This window comes from Oncorhynchus gorbuscha, linkage group LG16 (genome assembly GCF_021184085.1).
Source record: "Oncorhynchus gorbuscha isolate QuinsamMale2020 ecotype Even-year linkage group LG16, OgorEven_v1.0, whole genome shotgun sequence".
Lineage (NCBI taxonomy): Eukaryota > Metazoa > Chordata > Actinopteri > Salmoniformes > Salmonidae > Oncorhynchus > Oncorhynchus gorbuscha.
Genome location: NC_060188.1, coordinates 3,449,296 through 3,466,724, shown reverse-complemented (window position 1 = coordinate 3,466,724; position 17,429 = coordinate 3,449,296). Strand labels below are relative to the sequence as shown.

At 46.4% G+C, this 17,429-nt stretch overlaps 1 protein-coding gene across 3 annotated transcripts in view; it reads right to left on the bottom strand.

Moving 5' to 3' along the window:
• The window catches only part of LOC123999192 (platelet-derived growth factor subunit A-like), a 44,212-nt gene extending 38,330 nt beyond the window's left edge, over positions 1–5,882 (bottom strand). The window contains exons 1-2 of one of the 3 annotated variants that reach the window (XR_006832406.1): positions 5,078–5,881; positions 3,953–4,052 (exon numbers count right to left, since the gene is read on the bottom strand). Coding sequence is in view for 2 of the 3 variants with exons in the window: in XM_046304715.1 (XP_046160671.1) it covers positions 3,953–4,052; positions 5,078–5,140 (163 nt within the window). In the remaining variant the exon portion in view is untranslated. Of the gene's footprint in view, positions 1–3,952; positions 4,053–5,077 lie in introns of all 3 variants that reach the window. The other 2 variants (XM_046304715.1, XM_046304716.1) reach the window with 2 other exon arrangements.
• Positions 5,883–17,429: the final 11,547 nt, after the last annotated feature.

Sequence of the window (17,429 nt, the reverse complement as noted above, 5' to 3'; positions counted from 1 at the left end):
TATCTCTCTCCATCTCTCTCTCTCACCCCCCCCCTCTACTTTCTGACAGGCAGGACCCAGTCCCTTGTACAGTCCCTCTCCCCTGTAACTAGCTTTACTGTCCTGCCGTTCACAACAAAAGCTCTGAAAATACACCTCTGGCTGGCGTCTAATGGCCAATGGCCTGCCTGGCAGTCTACTGGCCCATCAGGCAGTCTACTGGCCCATCAGGCAGTCTACTGGCCCATCAGGCAGTCTACTGGCCCATCAGGCAGTCTACTGGCCCATCAGGCAGACTACTGGCCCATCAGGCAGTCTACTGGCCCATCAGGCAGTCTACTGGCCCATCAGGCAGTCTACTGGCCTGCCTGGCAGTCTACTGGCCCATCAGGCAGTCTACTGGCCCATCAGGCAGTCTACTGGCCTGCCTGGCAGTCTACTGGCCCATCAGGCAGTCTACTGGCCCATCAGGCAGTCTACTGGCCCATCAGGCAGTCTACTGGCCTGCCTGGCAGTCTACTGGCCCATCAGGCAGTCTACTGGCCCATCAGGCAGTCTACTGGCCTGCCTCAGGCAGTCTACTGGCCCATCAGGCAGTCTACTGGCCCATCAGGCAGTCTACTGGCCTATCAGGCAGTCTACTGGCCTGCCTGGCAGACTACTGGCCCATCAGGCAGTCTACTGGCCCATCAGGCAGTCTACTGGCCCATCAGGCAGTCTACTGGCCCATCAGGCAGTCTACTGGCCCATCAGGCAGTCTGTTGGCCTCCAGGCAGATGTATGTACTGGTAATAATAATCAGACAGTCTGTTGGCCTCCAGGCAGATGTATGTACTGGTAGTAATAATCAGACAGTCTGTTGGCCTCCAGGCAGATGTATGTACTGGTAGTAATAATCAGGCAGTCTGTTGGCCTCCAGGCAGATGTATGTACTGGTAGTAATCAGACAGTCTGTTGGCCTCCAGGCAGATGTATGTACTGGTAGTAATAATCAGACAGTCTGTTGGCCTCCAGGCAGATGTATGTACTGGTAGTAATAATCAGGCAGTCTGTTGGCCTCCAGGCAGATATGTACTGGTAGTAATAATCAGACAGTCTGTTGGCCTCCAGGCAGATGTATGTACTGGTAGTAATAATCAGACAGTCTGTTGGCCTCCAGGCAGATGTATGTACTGGTAGTAATAATCAGACAGTCTGTTGGCCTCCAGGCAGATGTATGTACTGGTAATAATCAGACAGTCTGTTGGCCTCCAGGCAGATGTATGTACTGGTAGTAATAATCAGACAGTCTGTTGGCCTCCAGGCAGATGTATGTACTGGTAATAATAATCAGACAGTCTGTTGGCCTCCAGGCAGATGTATGTACTGGTAGTAATAATCAGGCAGTCTGTTGGCCTCCAGGCAGATGTATGTACTGGTAGTAATAATCAGGCAGTCTGTTGGCCTCCAGGCAGATGTATGTACTGGTAGTAATAATCAGGCAGTCTGTTGGCCTCCAGGCAGATGTATGTACTGGTAGTAATAATCTGTTGGCCTCCAGGCAGATGTATGTACTGGTAATAGGCAGGTCTGTTGGCCTCCAGGCAGATGTATGTACTATGTACTGGTAATGATAATCAGACAGTCTGTTGGCCTCCAGGCAGATGTATGTACTGGTAGTAATAATCAGACAGTCTGTTGGCCTCCAGGCAGATGTATGTACTGGTAGTAATAATCAGACAGTCTGTTGGCCTCCAGGCAGATGTATGTACTGGTAAAAATGTAAATGTAATAATCAGACAGTCTGTTGGCCTCCAGGCAGATGTATGTACTGGTAGTAATAATCAGGCAATCTGTTGGCCTCCAGGCAGATGTATGTACTGGTAATAATCAGGCAGTCTGTTGGCCTAGGCAGATGTATGTACTGGTAATAATCAGGCAGTCTGTTGGCCTCCAGGCAGATGTATGTACTGGTAATAATCAGGCAGGTAACAGAACACATTCCACTGTTTGAAGGGAGGCAGTTCAATTCAATGATAAACCCATCCTCTCATGCTAAGGCTCGCTGCTAGAACCAGCCCTACTGAGAACTATTTCACACTCCACTCAGTCCAACCGATATGATGACGAGCTGAATTGTGGAGGAAAAAGTCCTTTCATAATGTAGGCCTGCAATATTCCACATGTGCTGTGTTTGTGTGTTGTGATAATCTAATGAAATGTTATTGCTATGTTGATCTGATAGGAGACACAAGACAAGTTTAACCATTGGTGATTCAATAAAGTTAACTGAATTTGCCAATAGGAAATGTGGATAAAACAGACAGACAACATCAGTAATAACATATATGCAACTATGTCTAATGATAAAATGACCAATGACATAGGCCTGTATCTGTACCCCAACATAGGTGTGAGTGATGTAATGAACCCTGTATATAAGTCAAACCAAAGAAAAGCCCATTAGCTATTTAATTAGTGAATAGGAGCAACAGTACCAACATGAATCATATGGTTAATAGTAATCATAGTTGGCATATGAGCTAGACCTTCCATTACCAACACAGGTGTTTAAAAAGCCAATTATATAATTATCCATTTCCATCCACAAGACAGACTTGGGGAAAGCCCAGATTTGATATATGGCGGGTGGCCTGTGTAAATAGAGGCTCATGTGAACTCAAACAGTTTGTGCCAGCGCACCCTTGTAACCGAATCTCCCCTTCAAAAGAGCCAGAGACAGACAGCTGCTCTCGACAAGAGACAACCACCTCCAAGGAACACGACTGCGGCAGGAAAGCTGTGCTCGCTGCACCCTGTGCGCCGCATGCGCCTATCCGTTTACAGCCACCGTTCAACGCGCCGCGTGTTCAACGCAACGCGCCGCATGCCCTATCCGTTTACAGCCACCGTTCAACGCGCCGCATGTCCCTATCCGTTGACAGCCACCGTTCAACGCGCCGCATGTCCCTATCCGTTGACAGCCACCGTTCAACGCGCCGCATGCGTCTATCCGTTTACAGCCACCGTTCAACGCGCCGCATGCGTCTATCCGTTTACAGCCACCGTTCAACGCGCCGCATGCGTCTATCCGTTTACAGCCACCGTTCAACGCGCCGCATGTTTACGCCTATCCGTTTACAGCCACCGTTCAACGCGCCGCATGCGCCTATCCGTTTACAGCCACAGCACCCTGAGTGCCATAAACCCAGCATACTGTGGGTGACAACTGCTAAATAGAGTCCGGGGAAATAAATACCGCGGTGAAAGTCCACCTTCTATGGCACATGTGTACACTACAGAGTCAGACGCGTCTTGTCTCGCGCTGGTGTTTTCGTTATCAGTTCCCAAGTAGGATGCACCACTTTCTGTTCCAGAAAAGCTGGCCTTCCCTCCTCCCTGGCCTCGAGTACAAATCCGGGAACATTTCCTCCACGAGACCCTGCCTTAACACGCTCCCGTGTCGTTGTTGTTTGTTTGTCTGTTTTCAATGAGCTAATTAAAAAGATCCAAATGACTACATATAATCCCCTCCAAATGTCTCCGGGCCGAGCAGCGGGGCACATAGCCTTTTACGCGCTCGGCGCCGAGAGCAGCTTGACCAGTCAGTCCATTCATTTCATAGCAACAGTTATTGAAGAAGCATGCTGACTGGCTGCTGAGATCCCAAGGTAAGATTGATACGGAGAATACCACAGGCTCCGGCAACTCCCACTCAGTGAAACAAGAGAATAACTAAAACATGCATTTGCTGCTCCTGCACACTATCCAATCGGTATGCCCAAATAATGTCTGCTGCGTCTGGGCGACCTTCATACATTCGGTATCATCGTTCTTTCCCCTAGTCAATTTTATGACACCGTTCTAAGTGACTTATAAATACAAGTAAACACCTTTCTAGTATCGCCCAGTGCGACAGATTGGGGTTCGAGCAAAGTTCAGTGGAATGGAATCACAGTTCGTGTGCGTGAAAGTATCAAGAGACAGAATTTACCTACGGGGGCGTCTATCTCGGAGTCCAATAGCCGCTGGAGGTCGCTGATACTGTGGATTTCGCTGTGGGACAGTCTCTCTATCAACTCCTGCGGGACTTCCTAAACACACACAAAATCAAGACAAAACGATTACAATGAAGATTAAAGACACATGTGGACTGTAAAAGAACGCATACATTTGCGTCATTATCTATTATTGTCTTATTAATGCAGGTTAATGGAGAGGAAAAATGACGCAAAGGTGTGCCCATTACAGCATGCATGTTCGGCTCTCTTGAATCTTGTTCATAGGCCGTCCGCTACACTTGCACTTGTGACTTGCGGATACTAGGTTTCTCTCTCAAGCTGGAAGGAGTGCTCGGCCTCACAGCGACAGCGCCTAGGCTATTTATATACCCCAAATGCGGTTCCCATGAAAGCGTTTGGCTGGCTGAACCATAACGTTGTCACAGTTGGTTCACGCATAAACAGATTTGGAAACGACCGCCAAAAATAAGTCAAATATGTTTCTTGGTGCAGTTACAATGCTTGTTTCTGAAAGCGTTCTATGCAATGCATTCATATGGCAAGTGGGGTGGTGCTGACATTGCAAAACATTTGTGTCGCCTTAGGGCTACAAATTTGCTTCTTGTTTGTTCGTTTTTTAGCAGATTAAATAGCACACAAAAAAAATCAAATAGGCTTTTATGACTTAATATGCACAAAGTCAGCACAAAATGGTTGAGAAAGAACATTTTAAATATAAATACAAGTATGTTTGCAAAATCAAAATAACGTATATCCAAAATAGGCCTATGCACTTTGTGACAAGTACCTTATTACTCAATTGTTAAGTCTATAAATAGTTGTGTCCCACAACTTGTAAAACAACATGCAACAATGTCGACTGCTGGCAAGCAAAGCCCCTTCTCCAGAACAAATGGGCGCTAAGGACAGCACCAGGACCCCGTAGTCCCTAGACTACCCTCTACCCATTCGCCCCCACGATCAACCCCGCAAAACGACCCCCGCGCCAGCAAGACAGTGACAGCGAGGGTCACTGTGCCTGACTGTAGCCTGCCACCATGGCTCGTCTTATTCAAACTGTAGAAAGTGGTTGCGAAAAGCCCTTATGTCTATCATACCTCAGCAACAGCATTCAGCAGGTACGATGTACAGAGCAGGAAGTAGCAAAGTACGGGTCTCATTTCCCTTTAATTCCGATTTCGCCCAAAACAAGAAAACGTCTCCTGCTGTAGGAGCCGCAAAGTCGCTCCTGCCCGCGGATGATCAAGAACCATCCCTTGGGGAGAGGAACATGTGAGTCGTCTCGTTCAGTCGCCCGCGGTACAACTCCTAAACACTTGTTTGTGGAACTGTGCGGATATCTGAAGTGCTTTGAAGTAGGGTAGTTGACTGCAATGTAATTCACATTCGTGCGCGTCCGCCACTCCGAGCCCTCTCTCCGTGACAGAAGTAGAGCAGACAAAAGGACATGGCTGGCTCCTTAGACGAGTTGAGCAGTAAGGCAATCCCAACAGAAGACCTTGGCAATCATTGCACTTGTTATCGACCCCCACGAACGAATAACTTGTTAAGTCTTCTTCAGAGGTTGGAAAACATGTGTAACAGTTTCCCTTGTTCTCAAATATTTCGAGTACTATACCCAAAATTATTATTTATACAATGAACATGAAAAACCATGACATTTAAATATTTCAACAACAAAAAGTGCGTCTTTTTTAAATGGTACAATCCCAGGTTTAAGTCCCGTAATGAAAACCAAAAATAGAGAGGCGGAAATAGCTCTGTAAAAAGTTGTCCGTGTGTTCTATCCAGTGAGTGCTTAGCTTGCAGTGGGGATTAGAGAGCTCGACAGGTCCGTCTCTGTGTTGGAATCTGGAGTGAATAAAGTTTCGAGCGCACCGGAGCCGCTGAATATAGTGAGCTCGAGCTGTGGGAGTTGGGTGAGCCGCGTGCCCGATGCGCCTCCCCTCGCGCTCCGGTGGTACTCTCCCATCAATTCACTAGGCCAGGGAGCTGGTTGGTTGGCGGATGATTTAAGAATATATCCTCCTCTACCTCCTACCCCCACCCATGACGTCACCTACAAAAAAACACACGTATAGGCTATTGATTTAGCTACATATTAACAAACTACATCTAAAATAAAGAATTGAACATAATAAAATATATATATTTAATGATGATGAATATGATAAAGCCCATGCCTTTGACCATCACTCATCTTCCTTATGATACACAGACAGTAACCAACTGTTACAACACCTCTTAACAGTATCATGCATGAGTGATCCATTTAACAAACTTTTATCCAAGCCTATGTCACTCAAATCATCAAATCAAATGTTATTTGTCACATGCTTAGTAAACAACAGGTGTAGGCTTAATAAGAATAGCAAAAATCACTGAAAATCATCTCCCTCTCTAACTTTAAGCAACAGCTGTCAGAGCAGCTCACAGATGACTGCACCTGTACATAGCCCATCTGTACATAGCCAATCCTAAGACCGCATCACCCTTCCTTTTATTTTTTGGGGCTCATTTGCACCCCAGTATCTCTACTTGCACATTCATCTTCTGCACATCTATCACTCCAGTGTTTAATTGCTAAATTGTCATTATTTTGCCACTATGGCCTATTTATTGCTTTACCTCCCTTATCTTACCTCATTTGCACACACTGTATATAGACCTTTCTATTGTGTTATTGACTGTACGTTTGTTTACTCCATGTGTAACTCTGTGTTGTTGTTTGTGTCGCACGGCTTTGCTTTATCTTGGCCAGGTCGCAGTTGTAAATGAGAACTTGTTCTCAACTGGCCTACCTGGTTAAATAAAGGGGAAATTTAAAATAAAAATAATAATAATAATGTCTGAGAGTAAGACCATTATTGAGAGTAAGGCCATCAGTGTAAAGGCCCAGTGCAGTCACAAACATCATTTCCTGTGTTTTACAGTGGGGAAAAAAGGATTTAGTCAGCCACCAATTGTGCAAGTTCTCCCACTTAAAAGGATGAGAGAGGCCTGTAATTTTCATCATAGGTACACTTCAACTATGACAGACAAAATGAGAAAAAAAATTCCATTGTAGGATTTTTAATGAATTTATTTGCAAATTATGGTGGAAAATAAGTATTTGGTCAATAACAAAAGTTTATCTCAATACTTTGTAATATACCCTTTGTTGGCAATGACAGAGGTCAAACGCTTTCTGTAAGTCTTCACAAGGTTTTCACACACTGTTGCTGGTATTTTGGCCCATTCCTCCATGCAGATCTCTTCTAGAGCAGTGATGTTTTGGGGCTGTTGCTGGGCAACATAGACTTTCAACTCCCTCCAAAGATTTTCTATGGGGTTGAGATCTGGAGACTGGCTAGGCCACTCCAGGACCTTGAAATGCTTCTTATGAAGCCACTCCTTTGTTGCCCGGGCGGTGTGTTTGGGATCATTGTCATGCTGAAAGACCCAGCCACGTTTCATCTTCAATGCCCTTGCTGATGGAAAGAGGTTTTCACTCAAAATCTCACGATACATGGCCCCATTCATTCTTTCCTTTACACGGATCAGTCGTCCCGGTCCCTTTGCAGAAAAACAGCCCCAAAGCATGATGTTTCCACCCCCATGCTTCACAGTAGGTTTGGTGTTCTTTGGATGCAACTCAGCATTCTTTGTCCTCCAAACACGACGAGTTGAGTTTTTACCAAAAAGTTATATTTTGGTTTCATCTGACTATATGACATTCTCCCAATCTTCTTCTGGATCATCCAAATGCTCTCTAGCAAACTTCAGACAGGGCTGGACATGTACTGGCTTAAGCAGGGGGACACGTCTGGCACTGCAGGATTTGAGTCCCTGGCGGCGTAGTGTGTTACTGATGGTAGGCTTTGTTACTTTGGTCCCATCTCTCTGCAGGTCATTCACAAGGTCCCCCCGTGTGGTTCTGTGATTTTTGCTCACTGTTCTTGTGATCATTTTGACCCCACGGGGTGAGATCTTGCATGGAGCCCCAGATTGAGGGAGATTATCAGTGGTTTTGTATGTCTTCCATTTCCTAATAATTGCTCCCACAGTTGACTTCTTCAAACCAAGCTGCTTACCTATTGCAGATTCAGTCTTCCCAGCCTTGTGCAGGTCTACAATTTTGTTTCTGGTGTCCTTTGACAGCTCTTTGGTCTTGGCCATAGTGGAGTTTGGAGTGTGACTGTTTGAGGTTGTGGACAGGTGTCTTTTATACTGATATCAAGTTCAAACAGGTGCCATTAATACAGGTAACGAGTGGAGGACAGAGGAGCCTCTTAAAGAAGAAGGTACAGGTCTGTGAGAGCCAGTAATCTTGCTTGTTTGTAGGTGACCAAATACTTATTTTCCACCATAATTTGCAAATAAATTCATTAAAAATCCTACAATGTGACTTTCTGGATTTTTTTTTCTCTATTTTGTCTGTCATAGTTGAAGTGTACCATTGATGAAAATTACAGGCCTCTCTCATCTTTTTAAGTGGGAGAACTTGCACAATTGGTGGCTGACTAAATACTTTTTTTGCCCCATTGTATATATATTTCCACACTATGAGGTTGGAATAATACTGTGAAATTGTAAAAATGATGATAATGCACTTTTAGTGTAAGAGCTGTATGAAATTTCACCGTTTTGGTGGGATGGAGTTTTGGCCTGCCTTATGACATCACCAGGTAATAAATGAGTTATTAGACCAATAAGAAAGAGAGTACCAAATCATTTTCAGTTTCCCCCTCCCCATTCAGACCACTCCGAAACAGTCCTAGCTAAATTCTTGCTTGAGAAAATGGAGGGGGGGGGCATTTTTATTGAAAACAATCACAATAAGGAACTTCATTGTTACCCAGAAATAATTTGATATTGCGATAAAAATGGCTGCATTTGACAAGAGGAGGAACCCACAACCCACTGTCTGGTTAACAAGAGGAGGAACCCACAACCCACTGTCTGGTTAACAAGAGGAGGAACCCACAACCCACTGTCTGGTTAACAAGAGGAGGAACAAGAGGAGGAACCCACTGTCTGGTTAACTAGAGAAGGAACCCACAACCCACTGTCTGGTTAACAAGAGGAGGAACCCACAACCCACTGTCTGGTTAACAAGAGGAGGAACCCACAACCCACTGTCTGGTTAACAAGAGGAGGAACCCACAACCCACTGTCTGGTTAACAAGAGGAGGAACCCACAACCCACTGTCTGGTTAACAAGAGGAGGAACCCACAACCCACTGTCTGGTTAACAGAGGAGGAACAAGGAAACCCACAACCCACTGTCTGGTTAACTAGAGAAGGAACCCACAACCCACTGTCTGGTTAACTAGAGAAGGAACCCACAACCCACTGTCTGGTTAACAAGAGGAGGAACCCACAACCCACTGTCTGGTTAACTAGAGAAGGAACCCACAACCCACTGTCTGGTTAACAAGAGGAGGAACCCACAACCCACTGTCTGGTTAACAAGAGGAGGAACCCACAACCCACTGTCTGGTTAACTAGAGGAGACAAGAGGAGGAACCCACTGTCTGGTTAACTAGAGGAGGAACCCACAACCCACTGTCTGGTTAACAAGAGGAGGAACCCACAACCCACTGTCTGGTTAACAAGAGGAGGAACCCACAACCCACTGTCTGGTTAACAGAGAGGAACAAGAGGAGGAACCCACAACCCACAACCCACTGTCTGGTTAACAAGAGGAGGAACCCACAACCCACTGTCTGGTTAACAAGAGGAGGAACCCACAACCACCGTCTGGTTAACAAGAGGAGGAACCCAACAACCCACTGTCTGGTTAACAGGAGGAGGAACCCACAACCCACTGTCTGGTTAACAAGAGGAGGAACCCACAACCCACTGTCTGGTTAACTAGAGAGGAACAAGAAGGAACCCACTGTCTGGTTAACCCACAACCCACTGTCTGGTTAACTAGAGGAGGAACCCACAACCCACTGTCTGGTTAACAAGAGGAGAAACCCACAACCCACTGTCTGGTTAACAGGAGGAGGAACCCACAAAAACAATCACAATAAGGTACTGGTTAATTGCATAAAAATGATTTGGAGGAAACCCACAACCCACTGTCTGGTTAACAAGAGGAGGAACCCACAACCCACTGTCTGGTTAACAGAGGAGGAACCCACAACCCACTGTCTGGTTAACAAGAGGAGGAACCCACATTTTTATTGAAAACAATCACAATAAGGTACTTCATTGTTACCCAGAAATAATTTGATATTGCGATAAAAATGGCTGCATTTGACAAGAGGAGGAACCCACAACCCACTGTCTGGTTAACAAGAGGAGGAACCCACAACCCACTGTCTGGTTAACAAGAGGAGGAACCCACAACCCACTGTCTGGTTAACTGAGTTAACAAGAGGAGGAACCCACAACCCACTGTCTGGTTAACAAGAGGAGGAACCCACAACCCACTGTCTGGTTAACAAGAGGAGGAACCCACTGTCTGGTTAACCCCACAACCCACTGTCTGGTTAACAAGAGGAGGAACCCACAACCCACTGTCTGGTTAACAAGAGGAGGAACCCAACAACCCACTGTCTGGTTAACAAGAGGAGGAACCCACAACCCACTGTCTGGTTAACAAGAGGAGGAACCCACAACCCACTGTCTGGTTAACAAGAGGAGGAACCCACAACCCACTGTCTGGTTAACAAGAGGAGGAACCCACAACCCACTGTCTGGTTAACAAGAGGAGAAACCCACAACCCACTGTCTGGTTAACAAGTGTCTGGTTAACAAGAGAGGAACCCACAACCCACTGTCTGGTTAACAAGAGTCTAAAAGAGGAGAAACTTGTCTGGTTAACAAGAGGAGGAACCACCACTGTCTGGTTAACAAGAGGAGGAACCCACAACCCACTGTCTGGTTAACAAGAGGAGAAACCTATTTGGGAGGTCCTGTCTGGTTGGAAAACCCTTCTGGGAGACATGGTTAAAGTCCAGGATATCCAGGACTGGACACAACACCACTGGCCACAGGTGTGGCCTCGGCCTCAATGCTTATATCAGAGAACATCTTCCCTATAGCCTGAAATTCAAAGTGAATATCACTCAGTTTCCCTATGGTTTCACTTCACAAGTTAAATAAACAGGGTGGCCCTTATGATCACAACTTCTTCCCAGCCTGAAATACAAACCAAATATCTCTCTTGTTTCACATCACTGACTCCAGTGAAATAGTGGTCCCCAATTTCACGATAGATTGCATCGCAGCAAAAGGCGTTTGATATCAGAGCAACTTTCCAAGCCTGGAATATAAACCTAATATTGCAACCTAATATTTCACTTGAATAAGTGAAGTGAAAACAGAGAGATATGGAGAAAAGGGGTCAATATTCAGTTTGGATTCCAGAGTACAACCTTCCTGCATACATACTATTTGACCTGTAGTCATTAAACTCTAGGTTACTACAGTAACATAGTTATTTCTCTGCCATGTGCAGCACTTTCCCCCATAATACTTGTCATGGCAGTGGTTGCTCATGCCCCCATAGCTTTCTATTGCATAAGTCAGCCCAGAGAGATGAGAGATGATGGGTCCTGGTATATGACTAATGACTGATGAGCAGGTTCCTTATATAGCCCCCATGAGGTCGCCAACGTCATACACCGTCATCTCTATTACATCACAGGTCCGTGGTGGGGAGTAGAGGTGGGGAGAGGAGGTGGGGAGAGGAGGTGTGGAGTAGAGGTGGGGAGTAGAGGTGGGGAGTGGGGAGTGGAGGTGGGGAGTGGAGGTGGGGAGTGGAGGTGGGGAGTAGAGGGGTAGAGGTGGGGAGAGGAGGTGGGGAGAGGAGGTGGGGAGGTGGGGAGGTGGGGGGAGTGGGTGGGGAGGTGGGGAGTAGAGGTGGGGAGTGGAAGAGGGGGAGTAGAGGGGGGAGAGGAGGTGGGGAGTGGAGGTGGGGAGTAGAGGTGGGGAGTAGAGGTGGGGAGTGGAGGTGGGGAGTGGAGGTGGGGAGTGGAGGTGGGGAGTAGGAGTGGGGAGGAGGTGGGGAGTGGAGGTGGAGATGGAGGTGGGGAGTAGAGGTGGGGAGTAGAGGTGGGGAGTAGAGGTGGGGAGTGGAGGTGGGGAGTGGAGGTGGGGAGAGGTGGGGAGTAGAGGTGGGGGTAGAGGTGGGGAGTAGAGGTGGGGAGTAGAGGTGGGGAGTAGAGGTGGGGAGTAGAGGTGGGGAGTAGAGGTGGGGAGTAGAGGTGGGGAGTAGAGGTGGGGAGTGGGGGAGTAGAGGTGGGGAGGTGGGGAGTGGGGAGTGAGGTGGAGTAGGGTGGGGAGTAGAGGTGGGGAGTGGGGAGGGAGGTGGAGGTGGAGATTGGAGGGAAACTGAGAGATTGTAAGAGAAGATAGAGGAGGAAGAGAGGGGATCATCACAGAATAGATGAGAAGAGTAGAACAATAATAAGGTGGAATGGTGGAGATAGAGGAAAGGTAGAGGTGGGGAGAGGAGGTGGGGAGAATAAGTAAGGTGGAGATGAGGATAGGAACGGAAAGGTGATGAGAGGGGAGTAGAACAATAATAAGGTGGAATGGTGAGATGAGGATAGGAACGGAAAGGAGATGAGAGGAGTAGAACAATAATAAGGTGGAATGGTGAGATGAGGATAGGAACGGAAAGGAGATGAGTAGAACAATAATAAGGTGGAATGGTGAGATGAGGATAGAATGGAAAGGAGATGAGTGGGGAGAACAATAATAAGGTGGAATGGGGAGATGAGAGATGAGGATAGGAAGGTGGGGAAGGTGATGAGAGTAGAACAATAATAAGGTGGAATGGTGAGATGAGGATAGGAACGGAAAGGAGATGAGAGAGTAGAACAATAATAAGGTGGAATGGTGAGATGAGAAGAGTAGAACAATAATAAGGTGGAATGGTGAGATGAGGATAGGAACGGAAAGGAGATGAGAGGAGTAGAACAATAATAAGGTGGAATGGTGAGATGAGGATAGGAACGGAAAGGAGATGAGAGGAGTAGAACAATAATAAGGTGGAATGGTGAGATGAGATAGGAACGGAAAGGAGATGAGAGGAGGAACAATAATAAGGTGGAATGGTGAGATGAGGATAGGAACGGAAAGGAGATGAGAGTAGAACAATAATAAGGTGGAATGGTGAGATGAGGATAGGAACGGAAAGGAGATGAGAAGAGTAGAACAATAATAAGGTGGAATGGTGAGATGAGGATAGGAACGGAAAGGAGATGAGTAGAACAATAATAAGGTGGAATGGTGAGATGAGGATAGGAATGGAATAATAAACAATAATAAGGTGGAATGGTGAGATGAGGATAGGAACGGAAAGGAGAAGAGTAGAACCATAATAAGGTGGAATGGTGAGATGAGGATAGGAACGGAAAGGAGATGAGAAGAGTAGAACAATAATAAGGTGGAATGGTGAGATGAGGATAGGAACAGAAAGGAGATGAGGGGAGTAGAAAGAAGTCTGGGGGGAGCTGGCAGTTCTCTCCATCTAGCCCCGTCTCTCATTCTCTCTCTCTCATTCTCTCTCTCTCATTCTCTCTCTCTCATTCTCTCTCTCTCATTCTCTCTCTCTCATTCTCTCTCCAAGGGCTATTAAACAACATGTTTACTGGCAACTGAGGTCTGTGTACCTAACAACATCAACCCCAATAAATAGTTTTATGGAAGCTGCCTGCACAGTAAACCTGTGGCCATAAAGACGTGGCGGAGGAGAAGACATGTTCTCTGAGTAAGGAGATGACTCCTGTTTCTCCCCGGGCCACACATAGCACAGCTCCCAACTGGGAGGAGGGAAGAGGGAGTGGGAAAAGGAAAGAATTCCTGCTCCGGAAAGTAGTGGATGTGGTGGATAAGAGTCTGTCTGACCTGGGAGAAGAGCAGAGAATTATAAATACTACAGAACATCCACCACTTGACTTGAATGTCCGTTCTGTCACTCCGTCCGACCTGTGGATGCGGAGGAGAGCAGACAAATAGAATGACAAGTCAGTGTTGCTGAGTCAGTGATGGATGGACCTCTTGGCCGTGGTCTATTTATCAGTAGGCATTGTAACAAAAACACTATCTTGACCAGAAGACTATCTTCCTCTCAGCTCAGTTCATCTAATACTCTCATCCACCTGGAACTGAACCCACGATTCTCATACTATAGACGTGTCAGAGAAGACACAACCGATAGATGACAGGAATGCTATATGTACATACCCAGCGTAATCCCCACAGTCATCACCACACTCCAGTTGGCTAAATACCACGAAGTTTAACCATCCATGTCTGTGTAGTAGATCATTTTCTGTTGTCCGCAGTTCTTTACCGTAGAAATGTCAGGTATTATACAGTGTAGAAACACAGACATTGTGCTGATTAAATAAAGAAGAATGCTGGCATTCCTTGTCAAATCAAATCAAACTTTCTTTGTCACATGCGCCGAATACAACAGGTGTAGACTTTACAGTGAAAAGCTTACTTACAAGCCCTTAACCAACAATGCAGTTCAAGAAGAGTTAAGAAAATATTGACCAAGTACTGCAGACTAAAGTAAAAAGTAATAATAAAAAGTATCACAATAAGTAACAATAATGAGGCAATATACAGGGGGCACCGGTACCGAGTCAGTGTGCAGGGGTACAGGATAGTTGAGGTAATCTGTACATGTAGGTGGGGGTGAAGTGACTATGCATAGATAATAAACAGAGAGTAGCAGCAGTGTACAAAAGGGAGGGGGGGGTCAATTGTCTGGTGGCGATTTTATTAATTGTTCAGCAGTCTTATGGCTTGGGGGTAGAAGCTGTTGAGAAGCCTTTTGGTCCTGGACTTAACACTCTGGTACCGCTTGCCGTGCGGTAGCAGAGAAAACAGACTATAACTTGGGTGACTTGAGTCTCTGACAATTTTATGGGCTTTCCTCTGACACCACCTATTATATAGGTCCTGGATGGCAGGAATCTTGGTCCCAGTGATGTACTGGGCCGTTCGCACAACCTTCTGTAACACCTAACTCAGATGCCGAGCAGTTGCCATACCAGGCAGTAATGCAACCCGTCAGGATGCTCTCAATGGTGCAGCTGTAGAACCTTTTGAGGATCTGGGGACCCATGCCAAATCTGTTCAGTCTCCTGAGGGGGAAAAAGGTTTTGTCGTGCCCTCTTCACGACTGTCTTGGTATGTTTGGACCATGATAGTTTGTTGGTGATGTGGACACCAAGGAACTTGAAACTCTCGACCCGCTCCACTACAGCCCCACCGATGTTAATGGGGGCCTGTTCGGCCCGTCTTTTCCTGTACATGTCACTGTGGGGACGACGTCGTCGATGCACTTTTTAATGAAGCCGATGACTGAGGTGGTGTCCTCCTCAATGCCATTTGATGAATCACAGAACATATTCCAGTCTGTGCTAGCCAAAACAGTCTTATAGTGTAGCATCCACATCATCTGACCACTTCCATATTGAGCGAATCACTGGTACTTCCTGCTTTAGTTTTTGCTTGTAAGCAGGAATCAGGAGGATAGGATTATGGTCAGATTTGCCAAATGGAGGGTGGGGGAGAGCTTTGTATGCATCTCTGTGTGTGGAGTAAAGGTGGTCTGGGATATTTTTTTATCTGGTTGCACACGTGACATGCTGGTAAAAATTTGGTAAAACTGATTTAAGTTTGCCTGCAATAAAGAACATGGCCACTAGGAGTGCCACTTCTGGGTGAGTATTTTCTTCTTTGCTTATGGGCTTATAGAGTTGTTTGAGAGCGGTCTTAGTGCCAGCTTCACTCTGTGGTGGTAAATAGATGGCTACGAATAATATAGATGAGAACTCTCTTGGTAGATAGTGTGGTCTAAAGCTTATCATAAGGTACCTCAGGCGAGCAATACCTCGAGACTTCTTTAATATTAGACATTGTGCACCAGCTGTTATTGACAAATAGACACACACCCCCACCCCTCATCTTACCAGAGGTAGCATCATACGGAGCTGGGGCATGTTCATTAGGCACCAAACGGAACATAACGTACTGAAACAGGTATAGGGACTACCTCGAGTTGTCCCAATAAGAAATGCTTGTTTTTGTTTTCCGTTGTAAAATGTTGGTATCTCCCTGCCTACCATTATCTCACTGTGTGAGTCATGAGCTAGACCAGAGGATCACAGTGGTGGGATATACAGTACTCTATCTCATCCTTCCATCTCTCTGGGCTAAACCACCCAGGACCAAAGCTCCAACCACCACATCAGTCTGTGTCTATGATGATAAAGCAGATACCATTAGTGGTTATTGTTTTGACACATGAAGACGGCTTTGTGTATCATTTACTGTTAAACACACCAGTATAATGCTATAGTCCTATTGGACACCATAGGACCATACCTTTGGGATTACTCACTGCTAAAGAGATGATTCAGCAGAGTTTCCCTGAGCAAAGGCACATTCCAGACAGGTGTTATACTGTATAAGGAATGGACTTAGAGACTAGGTGAATATACCTGGCTTATTATCATTATGTACTTAGCACTTCTTAATCTCTCAGCACACACGCACACCATCCTCCTCTCTCCCTTCATCACTTTGTCCCTCCATCCCTCCCTCAATCACTCTTCTTGCATTAATTAGTTCACTCACCTGTCTGGTCTGTACTGAATAGGAGCGATGGAACATTAGAGAGGGACAGGAGGTTGGAGTGGTTTACTGTGCCACACACACACACACACACAAGCACACACACTCACACACGCACGCACGCACACATCCTCTCCCCACAAACACCTGTTATTTTGTTGAGCAGAACCCCCAGTCCCCCCTTGCCAGGGTTAGGGTGAGGTTGGTGGTTTGTGGTCAAGGTACAGGTACGGGGACAGGTTCACCGATATGCCACACTGCTGCCTTTCTACAGCATCATTAAGTCCAGCTAAGTGATGATGGTGGCTTGGATGTGTGAAGCTCCAGCCATGTCAGCCTACAGTCATCTCTTGTCATACCTCTCCCACAACCTTTCCACAGACTGCCCTCTGATGCAAGAGATCGGCAAGGGCTAGAAATAAGGACGTCTGTGTGTACAAACTGAAATAACAGTGAAAGAATGGAGAGAAATGTGGAAGGAATGAAGGAATGTGTGTGTGCTTGGCCTTTGTCCTTTGTGTCCGGTTCCTGTGTGTGTGTGTGTGTGTGTGTGTGTGTGTGTGTGTGTGTGTGTGTGTGTGTGTGTGTGTGTGTGTGTGTGTGTGTGTGTGTGTGTGTGTGTGTGTGTGTGTGTGTGTGTGTGTGTGTGTGTGTGTGTGTGTGCTTGTGTGTGTGTGCGTGCGTGTGTGTGTGTGCGCGCTTGGCCTCAGTCCGTTGTGTCCAGTTCCAGTGTGGGTTTCAGTCATGTGTTCCAGTGCTCTTGGTTGACCCCTGCTGCTGGGGCAGTGGAGGGAGCGCTGACCACAGTGGCTGACCACTACACTGGGTGGGAACTGGGAAACAGCAGACACCAAC